This window comes from Macaca nemestrina, chromosome 9, assembly GCF_043159975.1.
Source record: "Macaca nemestrina isolate mMacNem1 chromosome 9, mMacNem.hap1, whole genome shotgun sequence".
NCBI lineage: Eukaryota > Metazoa > Chordata > Mammalia > Primates > Cercopithecidae > Macaca > Macaca nemestrina.
This window is the reverse complement of record NC_092133.1, coordinates 32539413-32552342: the sequence shown is the minus strand read 5'-3', so window position 1 is coordinate 32552342 and position 12930 is coordinate 32539413. Positions and strand designations below refer to the sequence as shown.

Here is a 12930-nt window from a genome sequence, read left to right as displayed (position 1 = left end):
GGGGTGGGCCTTTTCCTTCCTCGAAGAGGAGGAGCGTCCTCTAAGGCAAGGGGCGGCCTGGCTACGAGTCCCCTGACCGCCCGCCCGGCCTGCGTGCGCTGGCTGCATATTTCTATGCATAATCCAATTTCCTCCGTGACTATCTAGTTAAACTCTTTAACAACAGCTACATAATTAGAATTTGGATTCCCATTAATTTTCCTTGGGCCTCGAACCATTTGCAGCTTACACTGGTAATTAATGCGATACATCACTAACTTTACCCAGCGCAGGCCGGCCCGGCTCAGGTCGCTCGGCCAGCGCCTGGCGCCCTCGAGCTGGACCCTGACTCCGGACCCTGCTTCCCAGGTGGGAGCCGTTTTCCTCTTTCCAAAGCCAGATGCCTCGGGCCCGCGAACCAAAAGCCTTCTTCCCAGGAAATTTCACAATTAAAAATATTTATCGGGAGCAGATTTACGTTTCTGGGTTTCCAGTCTCGGGGCGTCTGGGTAGGCTATTAAGAGTAATTAGCATCTTTTGCGCATGCAGATTTACTTCGCTCATTGCCACATAACTCATCCCTAAAAGCCGGTGCAGGCGAAAGCAGGCTCCGCCGCTGGAGCCGCCGCCACAGCTACCGCCGCTGCCCGTCCGGGCCCCCCTGCCCTCCTACACTGCCGGCTCCCAGTCTCCCCGGCCCGAGTTGTCCGCTCCAGGCCCTAGAGGATGAACATGGAACGAAAAGGCTTCCATCCTGGAGACCTGGAGACGAATGACGCCAGAGCGACCTCGTGAGGCGGGGGAAGGCCCAGACCAGGCTGTCCTGGCTGGGGCCGCGCCGTCTGGACCCCAGGCATTGCGACCACGCATGTGTGTGCACCACCGAGTGGGCGCTTCTGTGTGTGCACGCTCACGTGCGAGCGAGTGCACATGAGTATGGTTGCTAGTGCGCGTTCCTGAGAGCGCGAGGGGGCGCGTGTAAAACGAGCTAATCACCATTCCTCCCCTTCCCTGCAGCCCACCGGTTCCCAGGACGACGCTCAAACGTCAGTCCTAGGCCACCCAGCTAGGACACTGAGTTTCAGAGGGAGACTCGAGCCCCTACCTTGCCTCGAATTCCCTTCTACAGAGCCAGTTCCATCCAGCCAAACGGCCTGGAGCACTCAGCGCTCAACCGGGGGCACTGGGAGGCCCAACGCCCGGCCGCAGCTGAGCGCACGGCTGGCCTGGTACCGGTGAGAGGCCGCCAGAGAAAGCGCAGGCAGAGCCGGGGGTCACTGAATACTTGCAGGGCCGCTGGGGGGCGGCCGGAGACGATGAGGCCACGCGGCTGAAGGGGTTGGGGGTGAGGAGTGGTGGTGGGGGTGGACAAAAGGACAACGTGGCGGTGGACGAGCCAAGGCCAGAGAGGGCCGCTGTGGCTCCCTCTCCTCCGGCCGAGGCACCCGCCACCGGTTTGTTATTAACGCGCTGGGAAGTCCGCAAGCCGCCCAACTTTCTTCTCTTTAATGAGCCTAGAAGAAGAGGCTGCCCTGAAGGGGTTTGTTCATTAAAGATGTAGCTGGAGGAATATTGTCTCATTAATTATCTGGTTTTAATTACACTCCTACCCTTTGAATCCGGAGATGGGAAAAGTTGATTTGGTGGCGCCGCCCCCTTTAGCTTAAGGGGTCTGCCTGGCTAGGGGACCGGGAGGGGCTGCATGGGGACTGCTTGCTCCTGGGAGGGTGTGGGCAGGCATCTGGGGTCTATCCGGCAAGAATCCCTTTGCGACGTGTCTCCATGCCTGGGTGTATGTGTATGGACCTCCGTGCATCTGAGTGTGTGTGACCACGTGTGGCTGAGAGGCCGTGTAGACGTGACTTGGGTGTCTATGTGTGCTCCCCGCCTGTGTGTAGTTCTGTGTCTGGGTGTACATACGGGTAGTTGAGTGTGTCTATAGATAGGCCCGGGCAGGGGTCTAAGTGAACAGCAATGTGATTGGGTAACTGTGTCTGCGGTGTCTAAGACGGTGGCTTCCTGCCCGTCAGCTCAAGTGACAGTGACCTCATCTCTGGGTCTCCGCATATATTCCCATGTAGATGAATGTTGTGGGGCGGTGTGGGAGTCCATGGCTGGGGCATCCCAGGAGCTGGACTACTCCAAGGACATGGCTTGGTTCCAAGAGTCCCCAGAGCTGGGACGCCACCGGGAAACTATGGTCCTGGAGGGGAGGGAGTTATTTGAGGGGGTGCTTGTCCCTGCCTCGTCCCTTGTCAGGCCCCGCGCGGCGCTAAAGCGGGGGCCGTTTTCCCTTTAAATCGCGGACACTTTGACAGGGGACATTAAGGACCCGGCTGCTCAGGCTGAGCAGATCATAAAACCGGACAGGCAATTTCTGCTCCCGCCAAATAGCCGGGCAAACTCGTTCTGCATCTTTGGTTTTAATGCACTAAACTGGCAGCTAAGCAGGGAGCGAGCAAAGGGGGGGTGGGAAGCCCCCCCAACATACACGGGTGCACACACCGGCACAGGCGCAAACACCCCTTCACACCCTTGGGCCCCATGCCCCGCCCTGCACCCCCCACCGGCGGAATTATCAACTAGAATTTGATTAATATGCAAATCGCAGGCAAACAGCTCCATATAATTCTTTCAGTGGAGAGTAATTAATCACCAGTTAAAGCAAATTAATACATATATCAATTTTGTCAGAAACATGCTTAGTTCAATCGCCCGTAAAATTGAAGTTTGAAGTATTAAGAGGCTCTGCAGAAACGCCAGGACTAAAACTTTCAAATTGATCCTATTTAGTAATCAATCAGGCTCTCCCCTCAGGTTAATCTGCCTAATTTTTCATCTCAAATCATACACTTTACTGACACGCCATCTAGCAAACAGTCGATAAAAAGTTAACAAAAATGATAACGACTCCAGCCAGAGTCATTGTGCAGGGCGGGTGGGCGGCCACAGCTTTGATTGCATTTCAGGGTGGTTGGAGACTTGGTTTTTCACTGGGGCACCGGTTTGGGGTTTCCCCAGAGGAAGCCTCCCTTCCCCACCAACTCCTGTCTGCTACTGTCTGCCATCTCCGCAAATGGACTCTTCTCAGAACATCAGAACATGAGCAGCATTTCCACGGAAGTCACCTAAACCAGCTAGTCCCTGCCCCACTCCCATGTTTGCATAAACTGTCAGGAAGCCGGTGCCTTGTGTGCTTGTGGCAACTGTGAGCTGTGCCTCTGTCACTTAACTGTATTGTATGTGTAAAGTGGGGATGGTGTATATGTTTAATGGCAAAGGTTTATCTGTTTAATTCTTATGTGTGCTACTAGCTGCCCGTATTTGAGCAGGTTTGCTGTGTCTTATGTGACTGCAATGTGTTTTCCAGGCATCCTGTGTGTCTGTGGGTCACTGTGGGTGGGTGTGTATTGGGTTTCTATAGTGTTGATCTGTGTAAGTGGGTGCCTGCCTTGTGTGTGTGGATTGTTTCTGGGGTATGTCTGTGTTGGGTGTGGGCCTGTGGGCCTGTCTGGGCTTACCCTTTATCTGCATGTGGACATGCAGTCCCAGGGAGACCTCAGGCAGATGGATCAATAGGCCCCATTATAGACATCAAGAGAGAGGAGACAGTCCCTATAGAGACCCAGGCACTTCACCTTGAACAGCCTCTGGTAGATGAAAGGGGTCACCTCTGCCCTACATTGGTCCCTATCCCAGCCTCTGGGTTGGCAGAGGTGTGTGAGAAAGGGGAGAAGAAAGCTCTCATTTCTTGTTGGAGGAGCCTCCCAACTTGGATCTCCCTTTCTGAAGAGCCTTGGGCCCCTGAATTTGGGAAGGGTTGGGGTGTAGACACTCAGGAATGCCTCCATCCCATGTGCTCAGATGTCACGTCCACACTCAGATCTGCTGGTTACATGGATACCCTGAGATAACCAAGCTCCCTTCCCTACTGCATCCACCACCATTCACAGACAAATAGCCATATCCAGCTGTCCATGGGGAAGCCTGAACATGCCCATATGCACACACCAACACACAGCAATCCTTGCACACAGGTGCACACAGACAAACCAGATTCCAAAGTGGGCAGGACTCATTCACTCCCAACTCTGCTTGCAGCCATGTGCATATTGCCATTTGTACCCTCCCTAGTTTGGGCAGGGCTGAGCACCCCCAGGGAGGAAGAAATTCCTTTGACTGAGCTGGGGGAAGCTAGGCCTTCAAGCACTACCTGGAACTGGAGCAGCCAAGGGCAAGTCTACAGGTCACTCCAAAGACAAAGGTTCAGTCCAGTGACCAGCTTGAATGAGAGAAGGCAGGCAGGGCAGCTTGGCCATCACCCAACTGCACAACAGAGGATGCCCTACCCCTACAACCTGTTTTTAAAGAAGCAGAGTCCATGCCTATATAGTGCCTATTCAATGGCCTCAGCTGCCCTCAGAATAGACTTCAACCCAGGCTGAAAGTTCTCCATCCCATCTTCTGCTTAGTCCTCTCCTGAGTTGTCTTCCTGTCAGGCCACATGCTCCCTGCCCCCAGCATTGTAAATGTAAATTTCAGTAGCCAGCTTGGCCAAAATGTTTGGAGCCAGGATTCTGGTTGTCTGCCTGTAGCTTCAATTCCACATCAATATTCATTCTCCCAGCTATCTGCTCACACCAGCTTCCTGCACACCTCACATACCCTGGGTGTCGTTTACCTGCTGGTCACACCCACTCAGTGACAGCTTTACTCTTTTCCTCTCTGTTGAGCAAATTTAGTCACACCTAGCTGCACATACTAGTTTGCAACAATCAGTTGTAGGAACGCAGCATCACACACCCAGTCCCACGCTCGCTTTCCATCAATCAGCCGCACATGCTCAGTTTCTCAGTTGCACATACTTGATGACACACTCAGGAACGTGCCCTTGCTAGTCTCCATGCAGCCTGCCACACACACACCCGCAGCCCCAAATCTCTCCGAGAACTGGCAGCTGTTAGGAGAAGACAGGGTGATTTGCAGATGGCAACCCTGGACTTGGGAGTGCAGATGTGGGGTCCCAGGAAAACTCAAGGTGGGAGTTCTCCTCCCTCCAGGGTGCTGGTCCCCAGGAACCCCCACCTTCCTTTGCTCCAGTCCCAGGAGCCTGTCCTCTAGGAGATTTGGCCTGTGGACACACCCAGGGGTCAGATTCCAGGTTCTCCAAGACCTGTCAGTGTCTGCCAGGGACCTCCACTCCGCACATGTACAGTCCCAGGGATGCAGTCATTTCCCATACACCCCTTTGCACACCTATAACCTAACCACCACTACCCAGCACACCCAGTTCTACTCCCCTCCATTCCCACCCACTTCAAAGCCACATGTATGTCACTTTACAACAGCAGCCTCCTACTCGCTGGCCCTCATGACTCCAGCCCATTCAGGTTCTCTGTCCCTTCTTCCACATGCTTTGTAGCCCCTGACCTTACCTACCCTGCCCCCTTATCTGGCTGCCCTCTCTATATTCCTGGGCTTTCTATGGTACCCTCTCAGCTGCATGCGTTTGGGGAGCATACGTATTGTCCCCACAAATCACTTTCTGGGCTCCAAGAGGGGTAGTTGTTGCTTGTGGGAGCCAAGCCCAGGTGCCTCTGGGTTCAGGTGACTGGAAAAGCCAAGGCGGGGTGAGTGGACTTCCCTGGACCTGGCGGCTCAGAGGGATGCGGGGCGGGGGGGGGGGGGCCGCGGCGACGGGTAGGGGCGGAGAGGAGGCGCGCGGCCCCAGCCCGTCCCTTTCAGGGGGGACTCATGCATCAAACTTCAATTTTCCGGACGATTGAATTAGTGATTTTTTTTCTCCTGAACTAAAATACACTTAAGTCTTTGGGATTAATTACCACGTTCTGGTCCCTCAGACTGGAGTATTACTTATCAGAGCTGCGTCTGACACCGGCCCGACACCTCGTAAAATAAGGAACTGCGCCTCCCGGCCTCACCCCGCACCGCCCGCCAGGCCACCAAGCCGGGAAAGGCGGAGCGAGGGGAAGCCGAACAGGCGGGATCGGCTGTCCGCGCGCCGAGGGGTTCCCAGACTGGAGAGCAGAAACTGCTCGCGTCCTGGGACTTGGCAAGCCCCGCCGAGCCCCAGGACACAACGGGGAAGGGAGAGACAAAGCCGAGCCGCCTCTCCTGGCCAGCCGGGAACAGAAAGTGGGTCCGTAGAGAGCCCAGAGTCCTGGAACAGATGGGCAAAGGGCTCTAGGCGGTGATGGAACTCGGGCCCGAAGGACAGGCAGCCCAGAGGATACCAAGCCTTAACGAACTATGCCAGAATAATGGGCGTAGGGCCCACAGCACCTCACACAACCCAGGCCACGCTCACTCGTACACTCAGACCAGGAGAAGAAACAGACACGCAATACACAAGCCCCGCTCCCTTGGAGCCTACACATGGGAGAACACGCCACAAACAGCAGTATCCCGAGAACACGCCACAAACAGCAGTATCCCGAGTCAGGCCCGGCGGGCGTGGGCTAAGAGGCCTCCGGCCTGCACTTGGGGTTTGAGGCCCTCTCACATCGCGGGTCCCAGCGGCAGCGCCCGAGGCACGACCAAGGCCATCCGAGGCCCCCGGGCCGCGCGCAGGTAGCAGACTTCTTCAGAACTGGGGGAGCTAAGGAGAGAGTGGGCTTACAGCCCAGGCCTCCCTGGATCCCAGACCCTCGCCTCCGCCTACAGCCAAGCCCCTCAGCCTTTGCCCAGGGCTGCTGACTTCCTCGCCGCCTCCCTGCGCAATGGGACCTAGAGATGAGCCCCAAGCCCGGGTGCTAGTCCAGGCAGTGTCCAGTGCTAGTCCAGGGCCTCAACAGAGCTGTCGGCTGGGCTCCGGAAGCCCATCCAGAACTTGATGGAGGCAGCGAATCCCTCAGAGCAAAGGACACTGCGGAGTGGCTCGAATCCACTTCCCACATTGTGCGGGACCGAGTGCGCAGGGCGCTCCTGTGTGGCCTCCGTAGCTCGAGTTCAGCCGAGGCTAGCACGTACACTTCGTTCCCCCTTCCCTCCGCCGCAGCTCTGGTCCTTCCTTCCGCTGGCCCTCTTTTCTGGCCTATGGAAACAACGAATTACTTCTCGCCTTGGGCCCGGGTCCCAAGCCACCTCCTCTGTGAAGCCCCCAACACCCTGGTAGCCGCCTCTCAGTATTTTGCAACTAGCACGGCCCTGTCCCTCGGTTCGCTTCTACTAGCGCTGGGGGTGCTGCGAGTCTTGCCCACTAGACTAGGAGCTCCTTGAGGGCAGGAACCGGATCTGATTCGTTTCAATTCTCCCAGCCCCCTGCGCGGCCTGGCGCGGAAAAGACGCTCAAAAAACATTTGCTGAATTGAATTGCGTTTTCTCCTTATTTTATTAATCCTTCCCCTTCCTTCTTTCATTCTTTCTTTTCCTCCTTCCTTCCTCCCTCGTTATTTTTTATTTCTTGGTTATATTCAATTGTCATGTTTTTCAGGCTCATTAAATCCATTTAGAGACAAAAGAATAAAAGGCAGAAGGGGAAGGGCGGGGGAGGAGAGGGGGGAAGGGAGGGGAGGGGGGAGGCCGGAGAAGCAAACAAATAACCCGCTTTAACTAGACGGGCGGATAAATGGCCCCGTTTTTCCTCAGCCCCGATGCGCCTGCTTAGCTACGCGCCCCGCGGGCGCCGCAGCTCGGGTGGGCTCAGCCCTGGGGCCGTTGCCCCCAGCCCAAAGAGACCTAGCGGGGCCCGGCCCAGGGCCGCGAAGCAAGGAGCGGCCGGAGGTGCCAGGGCCGCTTCATTGGGATTCATGAGCGTGTTGGGCGGGCGGCCTGGGGCTTCGGGCTCCGGGCGGGGGCCGGATGGGGGGGTGCGCACGGCGGGCGCAGATGCCCGGGTGACCGCCCCGCCGCGGTCCCTGCGCCGCCTTTGTGCCGGGGAGGCGCGCGCGGGGACCTAATCCATCAAATTGTCTACAAATTGTGAAGAAAATTCAAAAACCATATGGTCGCCAGCGCCGGCGCGCTCTGGGCTGCGGAGGGCCGCGGCCGTGCCCGCACCGGGAGCCGCGGGGGGCTGGGCCCGGCTATTGTCGCCTGTCAGCGGCCGCCCGGGCCCATTCGTCCCGGCCTTCATGGTCCGCGCTCCGAATTACAGACCCATCCATCCTAAGAGAGGGCAATTTTTGTCGCCCAGGAGGAACCGGCCGCACGCCCGCCCCGCTGCCCTGCCGTCTCCTTCCTTCTCTGCTCCTTCTCTCTCCTCCTATCTTCCCATTCTTTTTTTCTCCCTCTGTCTCTGTCTCCCTTTCTCCGTTTCTCTGTTTCTCTCTCTTTTCCTCTTTTTCTCCTCCCTGTCTCTGTGGCTCTCCGCTTTCTTTCTTTGCTTTTGGAGTATCTTTCTGCGCTCCTATTTTTTTTTTCCAGTTTCTCTCTGCCTCTTCGTTTCCTCCTGGACACGCACGCTCCTGGCTCGGGCCTGGGGGCCCCATCGCCGCCCGAGACCAGATGCGCATTTCTCACATCAATTTTGCGGAGAAAGAGAGCCCAGCGGCCCGGAGGCGGGACCCCACTCCGGTGACAGCGCCCACTCGCCAGCCCAGCGACAACAAAAGCCCGGAGAGAAACCCGCTCTGTCCGGGAAAGTGAAAGCGGCCTTAGCCCCCGCCCCAGCCGGCCTTGGGGCGCAGCAGACCCGAGAGAGTCCTTGCAAGATCCATACCTCTGCCCCAAGGGGAGTGCCAGGGGGTGGGGGCAGAATTTGTTAAAGTTGTCAGAAATTCATCCTAGCTCCCAGAAGCTTGGGCTTACATTTCCAGGTACCCACATTTAAATTCAGCCCGGCCTTGATACCTTTGGCCTCTGGCCCTTTAGTCCCCAAGGATGAGGCCCTCCGGGCTAGAATCAAAACTTGGGAACCCAAGGCTCTACCCGGCATCTGACTGAGTGATACCTGCAGTGCTCCCGGGGCTCAGCCCATTTTTCAGAGAGTGCAGGGAGAATGCCCTTGGGTCTAGGGTGGGATGCAGGAACTGCAGGGCAAGACCCACTCTTTGTTCAACACAAATTAATGTTGTACTGTGGTGTGCCCCCACATATACAGGCATTTTCTCCCAGCATTTCACAGCTCGTTTTTTACCCCGACCTGGCGAAGCCCGAAATCCGCTTCTCCCCCGATTTAGCAGCTGCCTCAGGTTTATGGGCAAGAAGCGCCTCCTCCTGCTGCTTCCCCCTCGCCCTTCACTCTTAAGCCTGTCCTGAAAATTCCCCCCAAATCTCCAAGGCTGAGGAGACCGGCAAGAAGCAGCGGCAAGAAGCCCAGCCTGCCGCTGCTTCTCCGAAACGGGCCCACTCACTCAGACACGGTCGCCGCCGGTTCTAGTAAAATGGCAAAGACTTTATTTATTGGAGAAAGAGGCCTTGGGTACAGTCTGAGGAGGAGAGGGCAAGGGAGGAGCAGGGAAGGGGTACTCGCAGCCCACGCACATCCATCCACCCTCCTCTGGCCAAGTCGAGTAGGAGTGGGGTGTTCGAGGTGGCAAGAGAGACCCAGAGCTGTGGAGGAGGTGAGGTGAGGGCTTGGGTCGGCCTCCTCTCTGTCTCTGTCACATGCAAAAAAATTCTAAAAAGAGTACAAAATAATTATAGGGCTTTGGGTTCTGTTTTCGATGGTTGGTTGGTTGGATTTCCCCCTGCATTGTCCCTAAGAGCCGGACTCCAACACTCAGTCCGAGGAAATGCGAGAGGGAGGGAGGAATCTTTAAAATAGCATTAGTGGGCATTAGGAGGCAGAAATGGCATCGAAAACAGACTTTTCTCTCAGAGGGTGGGAAGGAAATATCGATTTTGAAACTTGCAAGTCAGGACCCGGCTGCCCACCTCTTCCCTTCCCATACAAGGAAGAAAGGCAGGAGGAAATAGAAGTCAGCTGCAATAAGGCCGAGGGAGGCGAGGAAGGAGCGGGCCGGTGCATTCGCCACATGCAGAGAAAAATCAAAACAGCCGGAGCTGCCCCTCCTCTAGACCGCAGGGTTAGTGTTCTCAGCCCTGGTTTCTGCCTCGCCCTCAGCAAACCTGGCAGCCCCAGAGTTTTGAAAACATCGAAATCTCCGAGTTAAAAAAAATAATAAAAGAAAGGAAAAATCAGGCTGCGGTGGGAAGAACCCGCTATATAGGTTTAAATATTTATATAGAAGCCATACAGAATTGCACGGCGAGGGTTTCCGGGGCGGCGGAGGCCGCTGGCGGCGGCCGGCCCGGCCGGCCAGCCTGGGTTTATTGCTTCGAGAGGGAAGAGGCGGCTGCCAGGAGCCGAGTCCGGGGCCGGGAACAGGAGAGGAGGCGGGAGTTGGCAGAGGAGGTCCCAGCTCCCCTCGGCGTCCGGTCTGGGAGGTGTTGGGCTTTCCAGAGCTAGAAGCCCAGGGTGGCAGAAGACCCGGGGTGCCGCTCAATCGTCCACGTCGATCTCTTCGTCTTCCTCGTCCTCCGAGCAGTCCTGGCTGCTGGCCGGCTGGTCCGTGAGCGGAGAGGCAGGCGAGAGCTGCAGGGGGCCAGCGCCCGGGGCCTGCGGGGCGCCTGGGGAGAGGACCGGAGAGCCGGGCCTCGACTTGGCCCTGCCGCAGCCGCCGCCACCGCCGGCTGTGGCCTCCGAGTTCTGCTCGAGTTCGGCCAGCGCCACGATGTCCATCTGCCCGCTGGGGCCCAGTTTCTTGGCGGACTCTACGTCGGCCTTCATCTCCTCCAGGTCCCGCTTGAGCTTAGCGCGCCGATTCTGGAACCAGGTGATGACTTGCGCGTTGGTGAGGCCCAGCTGCTGCGCGATTTGGTCGCGATCGGCGGGAGACAGGTACTTCTGGTATAGAAAGCGCTTTTCCAATTCATAGATCTGGTGGTTGGTGAAGGCCGTGCGAGACTTTCGCCGCTTCTTAGGGGTCTGCCGCTGCCCAAAGATGGTCATCCCGTCGCGGCCTGGGAGGAAAGGACAGTGTAGGCTCGCGTTGCGAGAGAGGAAGCCCAACCTGGCTCTGGCCCCCATAACTCCTACCCCACCCAGGCCCGGTCCGGCCTGCAGTTTACCAATGTTCCCTTCTCAGATTTAATTCAGCCTCCAGGACCAGGGCAAGCTTTGGCTCTGGCAAACCATCACCTGTCTTTGGTCTCCCAGAAGTGCCTAGGAAAAATTGTTTTGGTCTCTGCCCCCTACCTAAGAGTTGGTTTGAAAGACCCAAAGTCTCTGAGTAGGAGAAAGCCAGACAGGGACACCCTAATTGTGGTGTGAATGTTGGTTCTCCATCCCTTCCCAATCAGTTCAACTCTACCCTACCCAGAAGGTCCCAGCAAAAGACTCGATTCCCCACGCGGAGTAGCCGGGCTAAGAGCGCCCAGGACACTGGGAACGCAAGGGAGACCAGCAAAGCAAGCAGACTGCGGAAAGAGCTTGGGTTCCCGCCACCCTTCTCCGGCCACCCCCCAGCTCTGGCCTACCCAGAGGTCCCTAGGAAATAAGGATTGGGTTCCGTCCCACCTATCTTCACTCCCATAAGCAGCTGCTCAGGCTGGAAGGCCCTGGCGGCCGGAGCGGGCAGAGGCGAGCAGAGACAGAGGGGACGAAGCGCGCAGGGCACAGGGCGCGAGGCGCTGGGTGCAGGGAAACCCAGCAGCTGCGCCTACCTTCGGCTGCCTGCAGAACGCTGACCTCCAGCCCCTTAAACGTCTTGCTGGCGAGCTCCTCCAGCGCGCACAGCGGCGAGGTCTGCGAGAGCAGCGCTCGGCCCGCCAGGGGCAAGCCGCCCGGCGCGTGCTTGTCCGCGGCAGCCAGCAGGTGCGCCGCCCCGCACAGCGAGTAACTTCTCCGCACAGACGGCTTGTTGAGGATGTCCTCGATGCTGAACGGCGTCAGTGGCTTGTTGGAGTTGGCAGGTGGAGGCAGGTGGTCCAGCGGACTGCGCCGCCGCTCCTCCCCCGGCGCCGCCTTGCCGTCCTCCTTGGAAGTCATCTCGGCCTCTTTCGGGGGCCCGGCCGGGGCGGCTCGGGCCGCGGTGACCCAGCCCGCGGGCAACTCGGAAGCCGGACGGCGCGGGCAGGCGGCGGCGGGTGGGAAGGAGGCCGCACTGGGCAGGGCGCGGGCCGGGCGCGGGGCCGATTAGCGCGGCGGCTGAGGCGGGCAGAACAGCGCGGGGCCCCGGGAGGAGGGCGCTGACGCGGGCGCTGCTGCTGCTGGGGCTTCCAGCAATCCGGGGCCGGAGCCGGGGCGCGTTGCGCGGGGCTCCAGTTTCGCCAGCCCCGGTGCTATTTAAAGGTGTCAGGTGGCTCGGCAGTGGCTCCTGGCCCCGGGTCCTGGCGGCCGCAGTTGGAAGAGCCGAGGCAAGGGCGCCGATCCCGGACTGCGAGGGAGGCGGAGAGACGGGGCAATTGACTATTGCTAACAAGTTAGGCTTGATCGGGGTGTAATCAATTATCTGCAGCGGCACTTCTCTCTCTTTCTCTCTCCTTTCTCCCTTTCTCCTCTCTTCTTTCTCTCTGTTCTCTCCTCCTGTTCTCTCTCTCCCTCCCTCCCTCTCTTCTCTCTTCTCTGCTCCCCCCGTCTCTCTCCTTCTCTCCCTCTCCCTCGCCCTCTCTTTCACTCTCTGTCTGTCCAATGCAGGCGGCTCTAAGTTGGGAAGCTCATTAATTAGCGGGCCGGGGGTAGGAGGAGCCGGCTGGAATTAGCCTGCCTAATGCGCCTGTCAGTCCGGGCGCTGCGCCGCGCTCGGCCCGAGCTGTTTGTAAATTACATTAGCGGCTCCTTTATTGCACCCGAACCTCGGGCGACTGAAAAGCCACCACCCCCACCCCAAACTGCGAGCCGCGCTCCTGGCGCACCCGCCTCCCGCCGGCCTAGCTGCAATGACAGCACCGGCCCGGAGGTCTCGGTCTCTCCGACCCGGGATGTGGAGCCCGAAAGGGTGGCGGGAACCCCAGCCCAGGAGGGAAGCGGCCGCCGCGCGGGCCAGG

The 12930-nt window shown here is 58.1% G+C and overlaps 1 protein-coding gene across 1 annotated transcript; it reads right to left on the bottom strand.

Annotated features, from left to right (window-relative positions):
- Positions 1-9313: 9313 nt before the first annotated feature.
- Positions 9314-12581, bottom strand: LOC105478374 (ladybird homeobox 1). Its single transcript, XM_011735598.3, has 2 exons — positions 11608-12581; positions 9314-10905 (listed from the first exon to the last, which is right to left on the bottom strand). The coding sequence occupies exons 1-2, from the start codon at positions 11930-11932 to the stop codon at positions 10385-10387; spliced, it is 846 nt and encodes a 281-aa protein (XP_011733900.1). The 5' UTR covers positions 11933-12581; the 3' UTR covers positions 9314-10384.
- Positions 12582-12930: the final 349 nt, after the last annotated feature.